This window comes from Nothoprocta perdicaria, unplaced genomic scaffold, assembly GCF_003342845.1.
Source record: "Nothoprocta perdicaria isolate Ctin4 unplaced genomic scaffold, notPer1 scaffold_314, whole genome shotgun sequence".
Taxonomy (NCBI): domain Eukaryota; kingdom Metazoa; phylum Chordata; class Aves; order Tinamiformes; family Tinamidae; genus Nothoprocta; species Nothoprocta perdicaria.
The window spans coordinates 490,293-511,712 of record NW_020455549.1 but is presented as its reverse complement, the minus strand read 5'-3'; the positions used below and the strand labels follow the sequence as shown (position 1 = coordinate 511,712).

Genomic DNA, 21,420 nt, shown 5'->3' with positions numbered 1-21,420 from the left:
TGCAAAGGAGTCTAGCTGGGTGCAAAGGGGTTCAACCAGGAGCAGAGGGGCCCAGCTGGGCGCAAAGGGGTTCGACTAGGTGCAGAGGGGTCCAGCAGGGTGCAAAGGGGTCTGGCTGGGTGCAAAGGGGTTCACCCAGGTGCAAAGGGCTCCAACCAGGTGCAAAGGGGCCCAGCTGGGTGCAGAGGGGTCCAGCAGGGTGCAAAGGGGTCTGGCTGGGTGCAGAGGGGTTCAACCAGGTACAAAGGGCTCCAACTAGGAGCAGAGGGTCCAGCCGGGTGCTGAGGGGCCCAGCCGGGTGCCGAGGGGCCCAGCGGGTGCCGAGGGCCCCCAGCAGGCCCAGAGGGGTCCCGCGGGGCGCTCAGTGGGCGGGCGCGCGCGCCAGCAGGCTCTCGCGGCACGCCTCGCGGTACGCGTTGCGCAGCAGCACGTAGGGGAAGCAGCGCTCCAGCATGTCCACCGTGAGGAAGGACGACTCGGCCACCAGCTGGGGACGGGGACACGGGCGCCATGGGCGGGTGACGCGGGGTGGGGGGGGCAGGCGGAGCATGCGTCCCGTCCCCCCCCCCGCCCGGGGTGGACGCTGGGCGCATTTGCATTTAGATTGCTTGGCAGCGCGGGCAGCGCGCCGCATGCATGCCAATGCGCGGGGACGCGGGTGGGGACACAGGTTGGGGGGTAACACTGCAGGGATGGGGGGGTGACACCCTGGGAATGGGGGGTGACACCTCAGGGGTGGGGGGTGACGCCTTGAAGATGGGGGTGACCCCCCTAGGATGGTGGGCGACACCTTGAGGATTGTGGGTGACAACCTGGAGATGGTGGGTGGCACCTCGGGGGTGGCGGGTGGCACCCCAGGGATGGGGAGTGACACCACAGGGGTGGGGGTGACACCTTGGGGAAGGGGAGTGACACCTCAAGGATGGTGGGTAACCCCCCTAGGATGGTGGGTGACACCTCGGGGATGGGAGGTGACACCCTAGGGATGATGGGTTCTACCCCAGGGAGGGTGCCACCTCGGGGACAGCAGGTGCCCCCGCGGGGACGCTCACCAGCTGCAGCAGCAGGCACACGGAGTCGCGGTTCCTGGCGCGCGCCCTGTCCGGCTCCTGGCCCAGCTGCAGGAGGCTGGTGGAGGCCAGCTGGGGACACAGGGTGCTCAGCACCCCGTGGGTGCCCGCGGGGCAGGGGCTGGGGCGGGGGGGCTGGGGGATCCACAGCTGGGGACTGTCCGGGGCATTGGACACACCGCGGTGGCCCCGGGAGGGTGGCGGTGCCAGCGTGGTGGGCACGTAGGTGGTCATGGACACTGCCCGCTTTAGGATGGGGCCCAACCCTGGGTGATGGACACACCAGGATGATGCTGAGCGCAGGGTGGTGCCCACCACAACCCAACGGCCATGCCAGCGCGATGGACAACCCAGGGCAATGGTCACCCCAGGATGATGGACACCTCAGGATGATGGACACTCCAAGATGATGGACACCCCAGTGTGATGGACACCTCAGGATGATGGACACCCCAGGATGATGGACAACCCAAGATGATGGGCACCCCAAGATGATGGACACCCCAGGATGATGGGCACTCCAAGATGATGGACAACCCAGTGTGATGGTCCAGCATGGTGCCCACCACAATACACAAAGCATCCCAGGATGATGTACACCCCAGGATGATGGACAACCCAGGATGATGCACAGCCCAGGATGGTGGACACCCCTAGGTCTATGGATGCCCCAGGACCATGGACACCCCAAGATGGTACCAACTCAAAGACAGTGCCCACTCCGGGAAGATGGACACCCCAGGATGGTGCCCACTGCAAGACGGTGGCCACCATGGGATAGTGCCAACTCAAGGATTGTGCCTAGCCTAGAACAATGGCCACCCTAGGACAATGACCACCCCAGGATGGTGGCCACCTCAGGATGGAGTCAACTCAAGGACTGTGGCCCACCCCAGGACAATGGCCACCTCTAGATGGTACCAAACCCCGGCTGATGCCCAGCTCAGCCCAATGGCCACCTCGGGACGCTGGCCACCCCAGGCTGTCCCAGCCACGGCCCCAGCAGCTCTCACCACCAGGAACTCCTTGAGGTGGGTCTCGATGTTCTTCTTGTGGATGGTGAAGAGCGCGGCCGACACGTGGATGATGGCCTTGGCCAGGCAGTGGATGTTGTTGTTGTAACCTGGGGCAACAGAGCAGGTGACATTGGGGTACCCCCTGCACTGGGACCCTCCAGTGTCCCCAGCTCTGCTCCAGAGCAGGTGACATCCATCTCCACTGTCCCTCGGACATGGCTATGAGCTACAGCCAGGCTTGGAGGCCACGGACACATGGGGACAACGTGACGCCACGTGAGCTGGCTCCGTCCTGTCCTGTCCCCTCGGGGTGGACACGTCACCAGGGCCCCGTGGTGCCACCACAGCCCGGACCACCCTTACCGTCCATCTCCGTGTTGTAGACGGAGGCCGGGTCGGAGGCCAGCAGGGGCAGGGCCACGGCCACGAAGACCAAGAGCAGACAGGCCACCTTGTAGTCCTCCTCCGGGGACGGGCCCTCTGCCCCGCACACAGGGGACACCCGTTGGGTGCCGGGGAGGTGACCCAGGACAGGGGTCCAAAGAGGGGACCGTGGGACTCAGGGAGGTGGCATGGGATGGGGGTCCCAGGAAGGAGACCCAGGGGGACCCAGGGACCTGGCAAAGGGTGGGGGTCCTGGGGAGGGKACTTGGGGTCCTACAGAGGTGACATGGGGTGGGGGTCMCAGGGAGGGGACCCAGGAGTCCTGGGGCTGTGACACATGGTAGAAGCCCCAGGGAAGGGACCCAGAGGACCCTGCCGAGGTGACAACCGGCAGCCACCCAAGGAGGGCTCCAGGGGGGTCCGAGGGAGGGGACAATCAGCAGGGACCCATGGAGGCGACATGAGAGAGGCCCCGGGGGGACATGGGGACAAAGGGGTCCCAGATGCCCCAGGGGGGACATTGCAGGGCAGGAGATCCCAGGGCCGGGGGTCCGAGGAGGGACCCGCGGAGGGACCCGCGGAGGGTGGCAGGGACGGTCGCCCTCGGGCGCAGGGCCACCCTGTACCCGTCTTGCTGCTGGCCAGGACGGCCACGAGCGCGGGGTCGATCTCGCAGGGGATGCCCGCGGCCGACGCCACCTCGAAGATGCTCAGGGCGACCTGGAGGGACGAGGGGTGACAGGCTGGGCGCTGGCACCCCAGGGTGCCGGGACGGGCGCTGGCCATGTTCGGTGGGACCCAGTGGCTGCGCGGAGCCCAAGGGTGGCTGGGTGTGCAGGGACCCTGGGTGCTGCCATGCGTGGGGACACCAGCACCATGCAGCACCAGGCAATGCCACCAGCGCCACGCAGTGCCATCCAGTGCCACACAGTGCCATGCTGCACTGCTCAATGACATGCAATGCCATGCAACGACGCTAGTGCCACGCAGTGCCATGCAATGCCACCAGGGCCATCCAGTGCCATCCAGTGCCACACAGTGCCATGCTACACTGCTCAATGACATGCAGTGCCATGCAACGACGCTAGTGCCACGCAGTGCCATGCATTGTCACATAGTGCCATGCAATGCCACCAGCGCCATGCAGTGCCACGCAGCACCATGCTACACTGCTCAATGACATGCAATGCCATGCAACGACGCTAGTGCCACGCAGTGCCATGCAATGCCACCAGGGCCATCCAGTGCCATCCAGTGCCATGCAATGCCACGCAGTGCCATGCAACACTACTCAATGACATGCAGTGTCGTGCAATGCCACAGTGCCGTGCAATGCCACCAATGCCATACAATGCCACGCAGTGCCACGCAGCGCCACATGGCGCCCCCCAATCCCCCCCGCGGCGCCCACCTGCATGTCGGTGTCGGGCGTCACCCCGTCCACCAGGCACTCGATGGGGCCCGCGAGGAAGGGGCAGTGCTGGGAGAAGACCTGGGGGTGGCACGGGGCGGGGGGGCACGGGGTGAGGCGCGCGGGCGCGGGCACCCCTCGCCCCCCGCGGTGGCACCCACCTCCCGCAGGCCCTGCTGCGCCAGCGCGCGGAAGCTCAGGATCTCGCCCACGATGGTCATGCGCTTGAGCACGTTGTCGGCGGCTGCGGCACGGCACGGGGGCGCTCAGCGGGGCACCCATGGGTGCCAGGGGTGTTTGCCCGTGTTGGGCACCCCGCCAGCACTCACAGCTCAGCCGTGGCACCAGGGCTGCCATCTGCTCGGGCTTGGTGGCCCCGGCGCGCAGCTGCACCAGCGTGTCCATGTTCTCCCTCACCAGCTTCTGCAGGGGGGCAGGCAGGTGGCACTGGGGGCGGCGCCCAGCCAGGCGGCACCCATGGGTGCTGGTCCCTCGCGCCCACCCAAACACTGGATGATTCGAGGGGGCAGGGTGGTCTCTGGTTATGGGGCTGACATCCAGCAACCCTGGCACAGGGCTCGGACCTGGCACCCAGTGCCCAGCACCCAGTGCCCAGATCCAGCACCCAGTGCCCAGATCCAGCACCCAATGCCCAGAACCAGCACCCAGATCCAGCACCCAGTGCCCAGGTCCAGCACCCAGTGCCCAGATCCAGTGCCAAGACCCAGCACAGAGCACCCAGCCCCAGCACCCAGTTCCCAGACCCAGTGCCCAGATCCAGCACCCAGCCCCAGCACCCAGCCCCAGTACCCAGTGCCCACATCCAGCACCCATCCCAGCATCCAGCACCCAGATCCAGCCCCAAGGCCCGTGTCCACCTCCAGCCCCAGCCCCATGCCCTGGTGGCCACCACCACCATCCACCCGTAGCACCCACCCCAGCACCCCAGCACCCACCCCAGCACCCATGCCAGCCCCACCTTCAGCTCCCCGACCTGGGAGCCCACGTGCCACATGAGGTTGTCGCTCAGGAACTTCATGCCGTAGGGCCCGATGAGCTCGGCCAGCGCCCGCATCTCTGCCCAACGGAGATGTCACCGGGAGGTCCCCACAGTGTCCCCAGGGTGTCCTCACAGTGCCCCACAGTGTCCCCAGGGTGTCCCCACAATGTCCCCATGGCATCCCTGCTGTGTCCCCAGGGTGCCCCCGCTGTGCCCACGCAGTGTCCCTGGGTGTCCCCATGGCATCCCCACCGTGTCCCCACAGCAGGGCTAGGATGTTCCCAGGGTGTCCTCAGGGTGTCCCCAGAGGTCCCCAGGTGTCCCCAGGTGTCCCCAGGACGTCCCCAGGTGTCCCCAGGGTGTCCCCAGAGGTCCCCAGGTGTCCCCAGGACGTCCCCAGGTGTCCCCAGGATGTCCCCAGAGGTCCCCAGGTGTCCCCACGGTGTCCCCAGGTGTCCCTAGGATGTCCCCGTGGTGTCCCCAGAGGTCCCCAGAGGTCCCCAGGGTGTCCCCAGGCTGTCCGCAGGTGTCCCCAGGCGTCCCCAGGCGTCCCCTCGGCGCTCACCGGCGATGTCGGAGAACTCGGCGGCGCTGAAGCCGGGCTCGCCGTCGCGCGGCACGGTGGCGAAGGCCTGCAGGGCGGGCGCCAGCACGATGGCACTGCTGCTGGCCTGGCGCAGCAGGGCCTCCAGGTACCTGCGGGCACCCGCGGGCTGCCACGCGCCACCGGCACCCCCGGGGGGCACGAGGCACCCGCAGCCCAGGTGCCAGCACCCATGGCACCCTGGCACCCATGGGGCAGCACCGGGGGGCACGCGGCACCCACAGATGACGTGCCAGTGCCCGCGGCACCGTGGCACCCATGGGGCAGCCCCGGGGGGCAAGCAGCACCCACAGCCCAGGTACCAGTGCCCATGGTACTTTGGCACCCATGGGGCAATGTCGGGGGGCATGCAGCACCCCCAGGCTGCAGCAGCCAAGGTACCAGCGCCCGTGGCGCCTTGGCACCCATGGGGCAGTGCCGGGGGGCACACGGCACCCCAGTCAAGGTGGCAGCGCCTGTGGCACCGTGGCACCCGCGGCACTGGCACCCAGGGCACGACAGGACCCCTGGCTCCGGGACCCCCCCAGCCCTGCGGGAGCCACTGCACGAGCACCCACACCTGCAGCGGGGTGCTGGGGTGCCCGGGCGCAGCACCCACGGCACCACAAAGCCCAGGGCACTGGCACCCGTGGAGTGGGGACCCATGGCACCAGGACCCACGCTGCTGAGGACACCAGGCACCAGGACACACGTCACCAGGACCCACAGCACCCACAGCACCCATAGCACCAGCACCCACATCACCAAGGAGTCCATGGCACTGGAACACGTCACCACAGCACCAGCACCCACAGTCCTGAGGAGCCTGGGGCACCAGGACGCACGTCACCAGCACCCACAGCACCAGCACCCATGGCACCAGCACCCATGACACTGAGGAGCCCGTGGCACTGGGACACACGTCAGCAGGACCACCAGCACCCACAGCACCCATGGCATGGGGACCCACAGCACCAAGGAGTCCGTGGCACTGGAACACGTCACCAGCACCCACAGCACCAGCACCCACAGTCCTGAGGAGCCTGGGGCACCAGGACGCACGTCACCAGCACCCACAGCACCAGCACCCATGGCACCAGCACCCATGACACTGAGGAGCCCGTGGCACTGGGACACACATCAGCAGGACCAACAGCACCAGCACCCACAGTACCCATGGCACCCGCACCCATGACACTGGGGAGCCCGTGGCACTGGGACACACGTCAGCAGGACCACCAGCACCCACAGCACCCATGGCATGGGGACCCACAGCACCAAGGAGTCCGTGGCACTGGAACACGTCACCAGCACCCACAGCACCAGCACCCACAGTCCTGAGGAGCCTGGGGCACCTGGACACACGTCACCAGCACCAACAGCACCAGCACCCACAGCACCCATGGCACCAGCACCCATGACGCTGAGGAGCCCGGAGAACTGGGACACACGTCACCAGCACCCACAGCACCAAGGACCCCCACACCAGGATGGGGGGACACAACCCCACGGAGGTCCCACCCCACCTCCACGGCCCCTCGCTCCCACCCGTTGCTCTCCACCCCTTCCTCGCCCCGTGGGCGCCGCGGGCACCCCGGGGCGCCCACCAGTTGGTGTAGATGGTGGTGAGCGTCTGCTCGCCGGCGGCGTCGCGGGGCTGCGTCTGCTGCAGGAGCACCCCGCGGACCAGGCGCCCCGTGTCCAGGCCCACCAGGTGGCCCAGCGAGTGGATGAAGGTCGTGTAGGCGCCCAGCCCCACAAGCACCTCCGAGGGCCGGGCCACCTCCTGCGTGGCCTGGTTGTAGGCGGCCATGGCCACGATGGCCCTGGGGGACGCGATGGGGACAGATCAAGAGCTGAGGTGGCAGCTCCCGGGGTCCCAGCAGGGCCCTCATGGCTGGTCCTACTTGGCGAAGCGCGTCTCCAGGTGGCTGCTGAGGTACTCGGCCGGGGTCACCGTGTGCTCGAAGACGGTGAAGTTGGGAACGTGGTTGAGGCTCAGGGAGAGCTCGGACAGCGTCAGGTGCAGCTTGTCCATGCTGGAGGGGACAGGGGCCACCACGCCATGTCATGGACCCGTTATGGAGGTGTCACCCCCATGGATGCCACGTCCATGTCCTGCTCATACCACACCATTGGCCGCGCCATGGTCCTGTCACGTCATGCTCATGGCCATGCCACCTTCCCACCGCATCCATGCCCATGTCACGTGCGGTATCTGCACCAGATCCCCACCCATGACCACGTCACCCCCATGGACACCCCTGTCATGCTCGTGTCACACCCCACCCGCACCCAGGGCCCTGGTGCTCCCCACCCTACACCCATGGTCTTGCGCTCCCCGCCCTGCTCTCACTTGGTGGTCAAGGTCCGGTCCTTCCTCTGGCTCTCGGTGCCGGGTTTGTCCCGCTCGGGCTCCCGGTTCTTGGACATCTGCTTGGTGGCCTTCTTGTTGCGGGCCTTGCTGACGGTGGAGGCGCAGTGCTTGGGCAGCAGCTGCCAGCCATGGGCGGTAGGTTAGGACAGGCCATGGCACTGAGGACAACCTGGCCTTCGGGGTCTTCAGGAGCAGGGGCCACGGTCCCCAAGGTGGCATCAGGGCCATACCCAGGTCTTCTCCTCACCGTGGTCTTTCCCATGCCAAGGCCATAGAGGCCATGGAGGCCACAGAGATCATGGAGATGCTGGAAGTCATGGAGGCCACAAGACCCCAAAGGCCACGGAGACCATGGACGTCATGGAAACCCAAGGCCATGGAGAGCCCAAGGGCCGTGGACACCATAGAGACCATGAAGAATCAAAGGCCGTGGAGGCCCTGGAGACCACGGAGCTCACCAAGACCCCAAAGGCCACCAGGGCCCTCACCTGCTCGCTGAGGTTGTGCTGCTCGGCGCAGGCGTCCATGATGCAGGTGCTGGCCTGTCGGGCGATCTCCTCCAGGAACTTGTCGCACAGCCCCAGCGCCGTCGCCTCCAGCTGGGGATACTGCAGCGGGAGAACCGTGGCATCCCCGTGGGCACCGTGCAGGGCCCGCGGCTCCACATGCCCCGGCGCTGCCACCACAACCGCCACCACGAGCCTCAGGGTCATGCATGTCATTGTCCATCACATGCCACCACACGTGGCCACCACGGCCATCGCTGCCCCTGCCCTGGAGAGGTGTCCCTGTGTCCCCTCCTCGTCCCGGTGGGACCCACCTCCTCAGGACACATGGGGTGGAGGCAGTGGGAGAAGTGGCTGCAGAGCAGGGGGAAGGCGATGCTGTAGCGCAGCATCGAGGGCTCCTCCATGGTGGCCGAGAACATCTTCTCCACGGAGCGAGGGTAGAAGCTACGTGCGAGGGGACACAAGAGGCTCTCTCTGGTCACCTGCATCTTGTCCTTGTCCTTCTCCCTGTGTCTGCTGTGTCCCTGTGTCCCCATGTCTACCTGCACGTCCCCATTCCCACACTTGTCTCCATATGCACGTGCAGGGCTCCAGACCCATGTGATGACCCCCGTGTCCACGTCCCCTTGTCCCCACACCTGTGTCCCACACCTGTATGTGTCCCCATGCCTGCGTCCATCTGTACCCCCATCCCCCCTCCATGTCCTCATGTGGTCCCACCTTCTCCCATAGGTGACATATCCCACCACGGCTACCTCCATCCCTCCCTATCCCCATTGCTCCAGCCCAGGAGGGCCCCAGTGGGGGGTCCATGGTGCTGATGGTCACCAGAGGTCCGAGAGGTCCGAGGTCTCGGCCAGCAGGTCCTCGAGGGAGTCGAGGAGCTTGGTGTGGAAGACGATGAGGTTCATGACGCGGCCCACGTCGGGGTTGCTGCTGAGCGGCAGGGCGGCCTTGGCCACGCTCGTGTAGGCCTTGGGGGGACAAGGGGACAGAGCTGGGAGGGGACAGAAGGGCTAGGGGACCCACTGGGGGTGGAGACAGGGGAAGGGAATGGGGACAGGGACAAGGATGGGGATGGGGACAAGGATGGGGATGGGGACAGGGAGAAGGATGGGGATGGGGACAAGGATGGGGATGGGAACAGGGAGAAGGTTGGGAACTAGGGAGAGTTGGGGACAGGGACAAAGATGGGGATGGGGACAAGGATGGGGATGGGGACAGGGAGAAGGTTGGGAATTAGGGAGGGTTGGGGACAGAAACAAGGATGGGGAAGTCTATGGAGAAGGGGAAGAAAATGGGGACCAAGACAATGATGAGGACAGGGATGGATGTGAGGACGAGGACGGGTCCAACCTGAGAAGGTTGGGATCTAGGAAGGGTTGGGGACAAGGACGGGAACGAGGATGGTCAAGACCACGGAGAAGGGGAAAGGAATGGCGCCAGGGAGGATGGGGACAGGGACAAAGATGGGGATGGGGACAAGGATGGGGATGGGATGGGGACAGGGAGAAGGTTGGGAACTAGGGAGGGTCGGAGACAGGGAGAGGAACAAGGATGGTCAAGACCATGGGGAAGGGGAAAGGAATGGTGACAGGGAGGATGGGGACAGGGACAAAGATGGGAATGGGGACACGGATGGGGATGGGAACAAGAATGGGGATGGGGACAAGGATGGGGATGGGGACAAGGATGGGGATGGACACGGGGACAGTCATGGAGAGGGACCAGGAGGGCAGCGGGGATGGGGACGAGGACGGGGACCAGGGTGGGGACGGGACAGGGACGAGGACGGGTGGCACCTGCAGCCGGAACCAGTCCAGGCGCAGAGGCGCGAAGTCCAAGGGCTCCTTGTCATCCACTGCGGGGACACGGAGCCGTGGGGGACACGGGGGACACGGGGGGACACGGGGGACATGGGGGGACACAGGGGGACACGGGGGACGCAGCAGGGACATGGGAGGGACCAGGGTGGTGGGTACCAAACTGGGGGAAGCTGCTCCAGGGATGGGGTGCGGGGATACGGGGGAGGTGGTTTTGGGGGTGCCAAGATGGGGGCACCCACTTGGGACTGTCCGTATTGGAGAGCCAACCTGGGGTGCCCTCCAGGTATCGACCTGGGGGTGCCAAGACGAGGGGTGCCAACGTGGGTGGCGCCAATTCGGGCGTGTGAACGTGGGGGCCCCAGGGTAGGGCGCCAAAGCGGGGGTGCCAGCCCGGGGGTGCCAATGTAGGGGTCCCTCTGTGAGCACCCATGGAACGAGGGGCACCAAGGTGGGGGGGGGCCCCCGAGGACACCCAGGGGCCGGTGCCACCCACGTCCCCGCGGGCCGCGGCCGCCCCCCACCTTCCTTGAGGGAGAGCGCGGAGAGCGAGCGCACGAAGGCCGACAGGATGACGGACTCCTCCTCGGGGCACACGGAGAGGTTCTGCGGGCGGCGGCGGCGGTCGGGGTGGCACCCATGGGTGCCCGCGGCGCGCCCGCGCCCGCCGCCGGCTACCTGGAGGACGTCGCTGAGCACGAGCGCGTCGAAGCGCGCCAGGAAGGCGGCGTGGTAGCGGCGCAGCAGCGGCGCCCCGCGGCGCACCAGCGCCCGCAGCCGCTCCAGCAGCAGCAGCAGCTCGGCCACGTGGCTGCGGGCACCGCGGCGGCGGCGGGGGCATCGGGGACAGCGGGGACACCGGGACGGCAGGGACATGGGGACGGCAGGGACATCGGGGACACGGGGACGGCGGCGGCATCGGGGTGGCAGGGACACGGGGATATTGGGGGCACGGGGGCATCGGGGACATCGGGGACATCGGGGACATCGGGGGCATGGGGGATATTGGGGACATCGGGGGCACAGGGACATCAGAGACACGGGAACGGCAGGGACATCAGGGACACGGGGACGGGAGGGATGTGGGGACATCAGGGACATCGGGGGCACAGGGACATCAGAGACACGGGGACAGGAGGGATGTGGGGACATCAGGGACATCAGGGACACACGGACGGCAGGGGCATCGGGGACATCAGGGACACGGGGACATCAGGGACACGGGGACGGTGGGGACATCGCGGGCACAGGGGCATCGGGGACGTTGGGGACATCGGGGGCATGGGGACATCAGGGGCATGGGGATGGCAGGGACACAGAGACAGTGGGGACATGGGGACAGCAGGGGCATGGGGACGGCGGGGACACGAGGAGGGCAGGGACACGGGGACATCGGGGACATGGGGACGTCAGGGACATGAGGGACACGGGGACGGTGGGGACATCGGGGACAGGGGCACAGGGGCAGCAGGGGCACGGGGACAGCGAGGACATGGGGGACATCGGGGACATGGGGACATCGGGGACATTGGGGACATCGGGGTCATCGGGGACATCAGGGACACGGGGACGGCGGGGACATGAGGACAGCAGGGACATGAGGACATCGGGGACATCGGGGGCACAGGGACAGCAGGGATACGGGGACGTCAGGGGCACGGCCACCACACCGCCGCCCTTGGCATCGCGGCGCCGGGCATCACCCTCCGACTGGCTGGGCATCCCCGTGCCACCGCCAGGGCCACCCACCACCCCAGGTGACACTGGCGCTCAGCACGTCCTGCCAACGTCACCTGTGCCCACCAAGGCCCCTAGGTTCTAGCCGGGGCCACCAAACCCACAGGTGCCACCCTGGACCCAACAACCAGCCCAGGTGCCCTCAGTGCCCAACAAGCCTCCCAGTGCCACCAACTGGCTATACCGGTGCCCACCATGTCCTGCCAGTGCCACCAGTGCCCACCATATCCCTCGGGGTCACCCAAGGCCCAACCACTGTCCCAGGTGCCAACAGTGCCCAATGAAGCTCCTAGTGCCCCCAGTGCCCACCAATCACCCCAAGTGCCACCAGCACCCACAAACTCTTGGGTGATGTCGGGGCCCAGAGGACTTCCCAGTGCCACCAACTCCCTCCCGATGCCACCTGATCAATCCCCACCAAGGTCACCAACAGCCCCCTGTGCCACCAGTACCCACTAAGCCACCAGAGTGCCACCAGTGCCCAGTGAACCCCCCTGTTCCGCTGATGCCCACCGACCACCCAGATGCCACCAGCGCCTGATGAACCTCAACGTCACCAGTGTCAACGTTCCTCAACGTCACCAGCGTCACCAAACTGCCCCAGGTGCCACCAGTGCCCACCAAACCCTCCGGTGTCCCCGGCGCCCGGTAGAAGCTCTCGGTGGCTGCCCGCCCCGGTGGTGCCCACCCAGCGGTGCCACCTCGGGGGCACCCATGGGCACCTGTCGGCGAAGTCCTCGGGCGCCCTGGTCTTGGTGACGTGCTCGGCGTGCCGCGCCAGCCACAGCAGCTCGTCACGGGCCAGCGAGAGCGCCACGAACACGAGCAGCGCCTGGGCGCCGCGCAGCGGGTGCTGAGCCCGGGCACCCAGCTGGCTGCACCCAGCCCTGCACCCAACTGGGCACCCATGCTGCACCCAGCTGTGCATCCAGCTGGGCACCCATGCTGCGCCCAGCCCTGCACCCAGCTGGGCACCCATGCTGCATCATCCTGCACGCAGCTGGGCACCCAGTCCTGCACCCAAGTGGGCACCCAGCTGTACACCTACATTGCACCCAGCCATGCACCAAGCTGCGCATCTGCCCTGCACCCAACTGTGCACCCAACCCTGCACCCAACCCCTGCACCCAGCCCCATGCTGCTCCCCCAGTCCGAGCCATGCACCCACTTTGCACCCAACTGGGCACCCATCCTGCACCATCTTGCACCCAGGTGTGCGCCCAACTGGGTACCCAGCCCTGCACCCAACCCTGCACCCACCCTGCACCCAACTGTGCACCCAGCTCTACATCCACCCTGCATCCAGCTGTGCACCCAACCTGCACCAAGCTGTGCACCCAACCCCTGCACCCACCCTGAACCCAACCGTGCACCCACCCTGCAGCCACCCCCCGCACCCAACCTGCACCCACCCACCCCGCCGTCCCCCCGCCGTGCCCCCGGTCACCTTGGGTGCCAGCAGCCCGGGCTGGTCGGCCAGCAGCGCCTCGAGCTCGCGCAGGGCGCCGCGCAGGTACCCGCGCCGGGCGCGGTGCAGGGCGCCGCTGTGGGCACCGCAGCGGGGTGAGACGCGGGGTCCCCCGGGGCCACCCACGTCCCCGCCCTGCACCCACCTGTGTGCCACCGCCTGCTCCTTGCACTCCTTGACGTCGGCCACGCGCTTCCCGAACCTGCCCAGAGCCCGCGGGTGGCACCGGGAGCCCATGGGTGGCACCGGGACCCCGCAGGTGGCACCAAGATCCCGTGGGTGGCACTGAGACCCCACAGGTGACACTGGGACCCCATGGGTGGCACTTGGACCCCGTGGATAGCACCCAGGATGCAGACCCAGCACCCAACCCCGGAACCCAGAAGCAGCACCCAGCACCCCAACACTGGCACCCAACACCAGCATCCAGAACCAGCACCATGCATGCAGACCCAGCACCCAGTACCAGCACCCAGGATGCAGACCCAGCACCCAAGACCCAACACCAGCACCCAAAACCAGCACCCAGCACCCAGACCCAGCACCCAACCCCAGCACCCAGGACCCAGCACCAGCACCCAGGATGCAGACCCAGCACCCAGTACCCGCACCCAGCATGCAGATCCAGCACCCAGGACCCAGCACCAGCACCCAAAACCAGCACCCAGGATGCAGCCCCAGCACCCAGCACCCAACCCCAGCACCCAGCCCCAGCACCCAGCACTCAACACCAGCACCCAGAACCCAACCCCAGCACCCAGGATGCAGCCCCAGCACCCAAGCCGGGCACGCAGCCCCCATTGTGCGGAGGGCGCGCACCCCTTCATGGCGCCCAGCAGCTCCTCGGTGGCGCGGTGCACGGGCAGGCTCTCGTCGCGCAGCAGGGTGACGCGCAGGGTGCCCTGCAGCGCCCGGCGCCACAGCTCCTGGCAGCGCGCGCCCGCCAGCGCCGCCGGGCACGCCAGGAAGCCAACTGTGCGGGGGGCACGGCCGCTGGCACCGCGCCGCGCCACCCGCGCCACCGGTGCCACCAGTGACACCAGTGGCACCCGCGCCACCACCTGCACCAGTGCCACCCGCGCCACCGCCACCCGCACCACCGCCAGTGCCACCCGCGCCACTGCCACCAGTGCCACCACCTGCACCAGTGCCACCTGTGCCACTGCCACCAGTGCCACCACCGCCAGTGCCACCCATGCCACCTGCACCACCACCACCAGTGCCACCCATGCCACCACCAACAGTGCCACCACCCGCGCCACCACCAGTGCCACCCACACCACCACCACCAGTGCCACCACCCATGCCAGCACCAGTGCCACCTGTGCCACTGCCACCAGTGCCACCACCGCCAGTGCCACCCATGCCACCTGCACCACCACTACCAGTGCCACCCGCGCCACCGCCACCCGCACCACTGCCAGTGCCGCCCACGCCACTGCCACCAGTGCCACCACCTGCACCAGTGCCACCTGCGCCACTGCCACCAGTGCCACCACCGCCAGTGCCACCCATGCCACCTGCACCACCACTACCAGTGCCACCCGCACCACCACCACCAGTGCCACCCATACCACCTGCACCACCGCCAGTGCCACCCGCGCCACTGCCACCAGTGCCACCACCCGTGCCACCACCAGTGCCACCCATGCCACCACCACCAGTGCCACCCATACCACCTGCACCAGTGCCAGTGCCACCCGCGCCACCGCCAGTGCCACCACCTGCACCAGTGCCACCTGTGCCACTGCCACCAGTGCCACCACTGCCAGTGCCACCCACACCACCTACACCACCACCACCAGTGCCACCCATGCCACCACCACCAGTGCCACCACCCATGCCACCGCCAGTGCCACCTGTGCCACTGCCACCAGTGCCACCACCGCCAGTGCCACCCATGCCACCTGCACCACCACTACCAGTGCCACCCGCGCCACCACCACCAGTGCCACCCATACCACCTGCACCACCGCCAGTGCCACCCGCGCCACTGCCACCAGTGCCACCACTGCCAGTGCCACCCGCACCACCTGAACCAGCACCACCACCTCTACCACCACCAGCACCATCTGCACCACCACCAGCACCACCTGCCTCCATGCCACCACCTGCACCACCTGCACCACCACCAGCACCACCACCTGCACCAGCACCCACGCCACCACCACCAGCACCGCCAGCTGGTCCCCCTGCAGGGACACCTGCCCTAAGGCTTGGGGATGTTTGCCAGCCCTGGGGACCCCCATGTGACCCTGGGGACACGTGTCCACGTGCCACTGGAGACCCCACCACGTGTGTGGCTGGGGACACCTGCCCACGTCACGCTGCAGGGTTGGGGACCCAGCCATGGGGACATCTACCCACGTGGTGGGGACACGAGCCACGCAATCTCGGGGCTCTGGGGCCATCTGCCCATGGGGCACCGAGGGCCATTGGGGTGGGAGACACGTGCCAGCCTTGGGGACGCGCCCGCACTGGGCACTCACGGATGATCCAGCGCTCCATCACCTCCAGGGACAGGTACTCGCAGGCCGCCTGGGGACAGTGGCATCAGCGGGTGGCCCGCGGGGACAAGGACAGGCGCGCGGCGCGGTGGCGCTCACCGTGTCCGAGCTGGCCGGGCTCAGCATGGTGCCCGCCGTGCCCAGCAGGCTCAGGAGCTGGGCGCTCCGCCACTGCTCGGCGCCCTGGTTCCTCCGCGCGAAGAGGAAGTGCAGGGACGCCAGGGCGCTGGTGACCGCCTGGGGGGACATAGGGGACATGTGAGGGTGCCCGGGCGCCCTGGCACCCGCCCCCGCGCGCCCCGGCCCACCTTGGTGTGCGGCCCGAACTCCTCCGCCAGCTTCTTGAGAGGGTGGTCGTACTCCAGCACCATCTGGGCCAGGCGGGCGAAGTTGGGCTCGCTGCGGGCACGGGGAGCTCAGCGGTGGGGACGGTCCGTAGGGACCGGTCCGGAGGGGATGGGGCATGGGGGGTGGTCCTCAGGGGGAGCTGGGGTGAGGTGGGCCACGGGGACAGGCGTCGCGGTCACTCTTGATGGGGTTGGGCCATAGGGATGGACACTGGAGTCAATCCCATTGGGAATGGGTCATGGAGATGAACGTTGGGGTCAGTCTTGATGGGGTTGGGGCATGGGGATGGACATTGGAGTCAATCCCATTGGGAATGGGCCATGGGGATGGACGTTGGGGTCAGCCTTGAAGGGACTGAGTCAAAGGGATGGACGCTGGGGTCAATCCCATTGAGAAGGGCCATGGGGACGGACTTTGGGAAGGATCTTAGTGGGAATGGGCCATAGGGATTGATCTCAGTGAGGTGGTTTGAGTGAGGTGGGTTGGGGATCTTGGTGGGGATGGAGATGGATGTTGGGGTCAGTGTTGGTGGGGATGGTCCATAGGGATGGCCATTGGAGACAGTCCAAAGGGATGTATCTGGAGGGCAGTCAAGGGATGGACCTTGGGGCCAGCTCTGGTGGAGACGGCCCATGGGGACAGTTCTCAGGGTCTACCCCTGGTGGAGACAGTCCATGACAATGGGCCTTGGGGCTCCCTCTGGCAGGGATGATCCACAGGGACAGTCCTTGGGGGCTGACTCAGAAGGGACAGGTGGTGGGAACTGCTGTCAGGGACCATTCCTGATGGAGATGGTCCATGGCGACAGACCTTGGAGCAGCTCCAATGGGGAAGGTCCATGAGGACGGTTCTTGGAGACCGTCCCCACGGGGATAGCGCTTGGAGATGGACCCTGGGGACATGGGATGGACGAGCCATGGGGCTATCCAGGTGGGGCGAGGACACGGATGCCTACCTGGTGCCATGGATCATCTCGTGGGCACAGTGGTACAGGCCAATGAGCACCCGGCGCTCCTCGGTGCGGGCCAGCAGCAGCACGAGGGACACGTAGGTGACAATCAGGTCCAGGTAGCCCTTGGTGAAGTCGTAGTTGACGTTCTGGGGACGGGGCAGCCGTGAGCGCTGGGGCACGTGGGCACCTCAGGCACCTCCTGAGCGCCCTGAACCTCATCTGAGCACCTCGAGCACCCCGGGATGCCCTATGGGTACCCTGGGCATCTCCTTGGGCACCTTTCTGCCACCATAGCCACCTCCTTGGTCACCTTCTTGGCACCCTGGAGCATCGCCAGGGGACCCTGGGCACCCTCAGAGCAACCCTGGACCTCCCCAGCTACCCTCTGAACACCCTTGTCACCTGCTAGGGGACCATCCTGCCACCTTGGTCACCACCTTGGGACCTTGCCGGCACCCTGGAGTACCCTGTGGGCACCCTGAGCACCTCCTGGGCACCCTGAGCACCTCCTGAGCACCCCCAGGTCTCCTCAGACACCTTCCAAGAACCTTGGGCACCCCCTTGGGGACCATCCTACCAGTCTGGTCACCTCCTTGGGCACCCCCTTGGGCACCTTCTTGGGGACCATCCTACCACCATGGTCAACCCCCTTGGGCACCTTCTTGGGGACCCCCTTGGGGACCATCCTACCAGTCTGGTCACCTTGGGCACCCCCTTGGGGACCATCCTACCAGTCTGGTCACCTCCTTGGGCACCTCCTTGGGGACCATCCTACCAGTCTGGTCCCCACCTTGGGCACCCCCTTGGGCATCTTCTTGGGGACCCCCTTGGGGACCATCCTACCAGCCTGATCACCCCCTTGGGCACCTCCTTGGCACCCCGCAGCACCCTATGGGTGGCACCCATAGGTGCCGCACTCACGATGTCAAAGAAGCAGTCGCTGGCGTCGATGGTGTTGAGCAGCTCGTAGACGTGGTCCTGGCCGGGGAGGACGTGTCACCCGGTGCGTGTCCCCACCGCGGTGTCCCCACAAGGTCCCCGTCTCACCCTGAACTCCAGCAGGTCCACGAAGGAGTGGTAGAAGGGGGCGAGCGCCCGGGCGATGTCCCCCCTGGCCTTGTGCACCGGGCCCAGCTGGGCCTGCGGGGACACCCATGGGTGACACGGGATGGGGGACACCGGGATGGGGGGGGACGGACACACGGACTGGGGGGGTCCCACGGGGTGATGGGGACACCGGGGCCAAGGGGACGTGGGACAGCAGGGGGACATGGGCTGGGGGCCGTGGGGACATGTGGCGGGGGGGCTGGGCATAGGGGACACCGGGAGGACATGGGGGACAGCAGGGACAGCTGGGATGGGCTCACAGGGGACATTGGGGTGACCCAGGGTAGGGGACATTGGGGTGACCCAGGATAGGGGACATTGGAGTCACCCAGGCGGGGGACATTGAGGTGACTCAGAGCAGGGGACATTGGGGTGATCTGGAGTAGGGGACATTGAGGTGACCTAGGACAGGGGACACTGGGGTGACCCAGGGCAGGGGACATTGGGTGACCCAGGGTAGGGGACACTGGGAGATCACCCAGGACAAGGGACCCTGTGCCACCCAGGGCAGGGGACATGGGAGGACCCAGGGCAGGGGACATAGGGGTGACCTGGGGTAGGGGACCTGGGGGTGACCCAGGACAGGAGACATTGGAGGCACCCAGGACGGGGCCCTGGGGGTGACACCCTGCAGGACAGGGACCCCAGGGTGGCCCAGGGCAGGACAGGGGTCCCGGGGTGGCCCAGGACGGGGTCCCGGGGTGGCCCAGGATGGGGCCCTGGGGGTGACACCCTGCAGGACAGGGACCCCGTGGTGGCCCAGGGCAGGACAGGAACCCCAGGGTGTCCCAGGCCGGATCCCGGAGTGGCCCAGGGCAGGCCAGGGGTCCCGGGGTGCCCCAGGATGGGGACTCGGGGGTGACCCCAAGCAGGCCAGGGGCCCCGGGGTGCCCCAGGCCGGGCGCCGGGGTGGCCCAGGATGGGGACCCAGAGGTGACACCCTACAGGCCAGGGCCCCGGGGTGCCCCAGGCCGGTCCCGGGGTGCCGGGGCCGCCTCACCGCGCCGCCGCGCGCCTCCAGCTGCGGGAACCTCTTGTGCAGGAGGCGGGCGCAGGGCTCCAGCGCCCGGTCTGCCAGCGGCGGCGGCCGCGTCCGCGCGTCCCCGCAGCTCTGCGCCCCGGCCTCAGCACCCGCGGGCCCAGGCGTCCGGGCTCCCCCGCCCGCCCTTCCCCCCCCACCCCGGCTCCCTCCCTCCCCCACCCTAGGGGCCCGGGCGTCCGGCTCCCCACCCCGGGGTGGGGGGGGGGCGCTCAGGAATCGAGGTCCCCAACTCCTTCCCCCCCCCCACCCCCCAGGGTCCGGGCGTCCGGGTCCCCCCCCCCCCCCCCGACACCCCCGGCACCCAGGACCCCAAGCCCTTCCCCCACCCAAGGAGGGCCCAGGCGTCCGGGTCCCCAATCCCTTCCCCCACCCCCCAAGGGGCCAAAGCATCGGGGTCCCCAATCCCTGCCCCCACCCAAGGAGGGCCCAGGCGTCCGGGCTCAGCCCCTCCCCCACCCCAAGGAGGGCCCAGGCGTCCGGTTCCCCAATCCCTTCCCCCACCCCACGATGGGCCCAGGCGTCCGGGCTCAGCCCTTCCCCCACCCAAAGAGGGCCCCAATCCCCACCCCAAGGGGCTCAGGCTTGCCCAATCCCCTCCCCCTCCCCAAGGAGGGCCCAGGCGTCCGGGCGCCCCCCACCCAGGGGCGCAGGCGTCCGGCGCCACCTTCTTGATGTGGTAGAGGCGCACGAGGACGCCGCGGCCCCGCTCGTTGAGCAGCGTCAGCTTCTCGGCCAGCTTGTGCTGGTAGACGGAGGGCAGCGCCATGGCGGCGTCCCCGACGTCCCCCTTGTCACCCGGTGTCCCCGTCACCCAACGTCGCCGTCACCCGTCGTCCCCGGCGCCGACTTCCCCTTCCCCTTCCGGGCGCCGGCGTCACCCACGCGGCCGCGTCACGGGCGCCCGCGGTGGCACCACGGGGTGGGTGGCACCGTGTGGTGGCACCCATGGGTGGCACCGCCGTGGGACACTGGCCACCACCTCCAAACGCTGGGCCGGGGGCCGGCGGGTCATGATGCCACCCGTGGCCATGGAGTGTCAGTGTCACCAGCCTGGGCCACCTAGTGCCATCCATGGCCATGAGCCACCATCAGGGCCACCTAATGCCACCCATGGCCACCTAATGCCAACTATGGCCACCTAATGCCAACTATGGACACGAGCCACCAGTCACGGCCACCTAATGCCAACCTAGGCCACCTAATGCCATTGATGGCCACCTAATGCCAACTACGGCCACAGGCTACCTAATGCTACAGGCACTTGATGCCAACCTAGGCCACCTAATGCCATCCATGGCCACCTAATGACAACCATGGCCACCTAATACCAACTACGGCCACCTAATGCCAACTATGGCCACGAGCCACCGGTCACAGCCATCTAATGCCAACCTTGGCCACGTAATGCCATCCATAGCCACCTAATGGGAAATATGACCACAGGCCACCTAATGCCACAGCCACCTAATGCCAACTATGGCCACGAACCACCAGTCATGGCCACCTAATGCCAACCTAGGCCACCTAATGCCATTGATGGCCACCTAACACCATCCATGCCCACCTAATGCCAACTGTGGCCCCTGTCCCCAGGTGCTCCCCATGTGGTCCCTGTCCCCAGGTGTCCCCAGTGTTATCAGTCCCCAGGGGTCCCCAGGTGTCCCCACGTGGTCGCTGTCCCCAGGTGTCCCCTATATGGTCTCTGTCCCAATCCCCCATGTGATCCCTGTCCCCAGGTGTCTCCCACATAGTCCCTGTCCCCAAGTGTCCCCAGGTGTCCCCCATGTGGTCCCTGTCCCCATTGCCCACGTGGTCCCTGTCCCCAGGTGTCCCCATCCCCTATGTCCCCATCCCCCAGGTGTCCCCGCTCCCCAGGTGTCCCCAGGTGTCCTCATCCCCCATGTGGTCCCTGTCCCCCGGTGCCCCCCGTGCCCAGGTGTCCCCCGGTGTCCCCATCCCCCACGTATCCCCATCCCCCATGTGATCCTGGTCCCCAGGTGTCCCCAGGTGTCACCTGTCCCCAGGTGTCCCCAGTGTTGTCAGTCCCCAGGTGTCCCCAGGTGTCCCCCATGGGGTCCCTGTCCCC

General features: G+C 67.4%; 1 protein-coding gene across 1 annotated transcript; it reads right to left on the bottom strand.

Annotated features, from left to right (window-relative positions):
* Positions 1–361: 361 nt before the first annotated feature.
* Positions 362–20,100, bottom strand: NCKAP1L (NCK associated protein 1 like). The gene is made up of 31 exons (XM_026042787.1): positions 19,999–20,100; positions 19,293–19,403; positions 18,233–18,325; positions 18,107–18,163; positions 17,189–17,331; positions 16,194–16,284; positions 15,985–16,122; positions 15,868–15,916; positions 14,198–14,351; positions 13,524–13,580; positions 13,358–13,454; positions 12,633–12,742; positions 10,852–10,984; positions 10,698–10,779; positions 10,153–10,211; positions 9,179–9,324; positions 8,662–8,794; positions 8,330–8,449; positions 7,821–7,960; positions 7,372–7,503; positions 7,072–7,290; positions 5,447–5,577; positions 4,861–4,958; positions 4,211–4,304; positions 4,043–4,125; positions 3,882–3,962; positions 3,097–3,190; positions 2,450–2,566; positions 2,084–2,193; positions 1,053–1,142; positions 362–487 (listed from the first exon to the last, which is right to left on the bottom strand). Exons 1-31 carry the CDS (start codon positions 20,098–20,100, stop codon positions 362–364), a joined length of 3,390 nt encoding a protein of 1,129 aa, XP_025898572.1.
* Positions 20,101–21,420: the final 1,320 nt, after the last annotated feature.

Excerpts from the sequence above, each read along its gene's own strand:
- NCKAP1L (XM_026042787.1), bottom strand. The coding sequence starts at position 20,100 with ATGGCGCTGCCCTCCGTCTACCAGCACAAGCTGGCCGAGAAGCTGACG. Across the intron at positions 8,795-9,178 it reads TCGGACCTCTCGGACCTCTG|CTTCTACCCTCGCTCCGTGG; the intron begins GTGACCATCAGC and ends CCTCGCACGTAG. Across the intron at positions 7,291-7,371 it reads CTGGAGACGCGCTTCGCCAA|GGCCATCGTGGCCATGGCCG; the intron begins GTAGGACCAGCC and ends CGCGTCCCCCAG.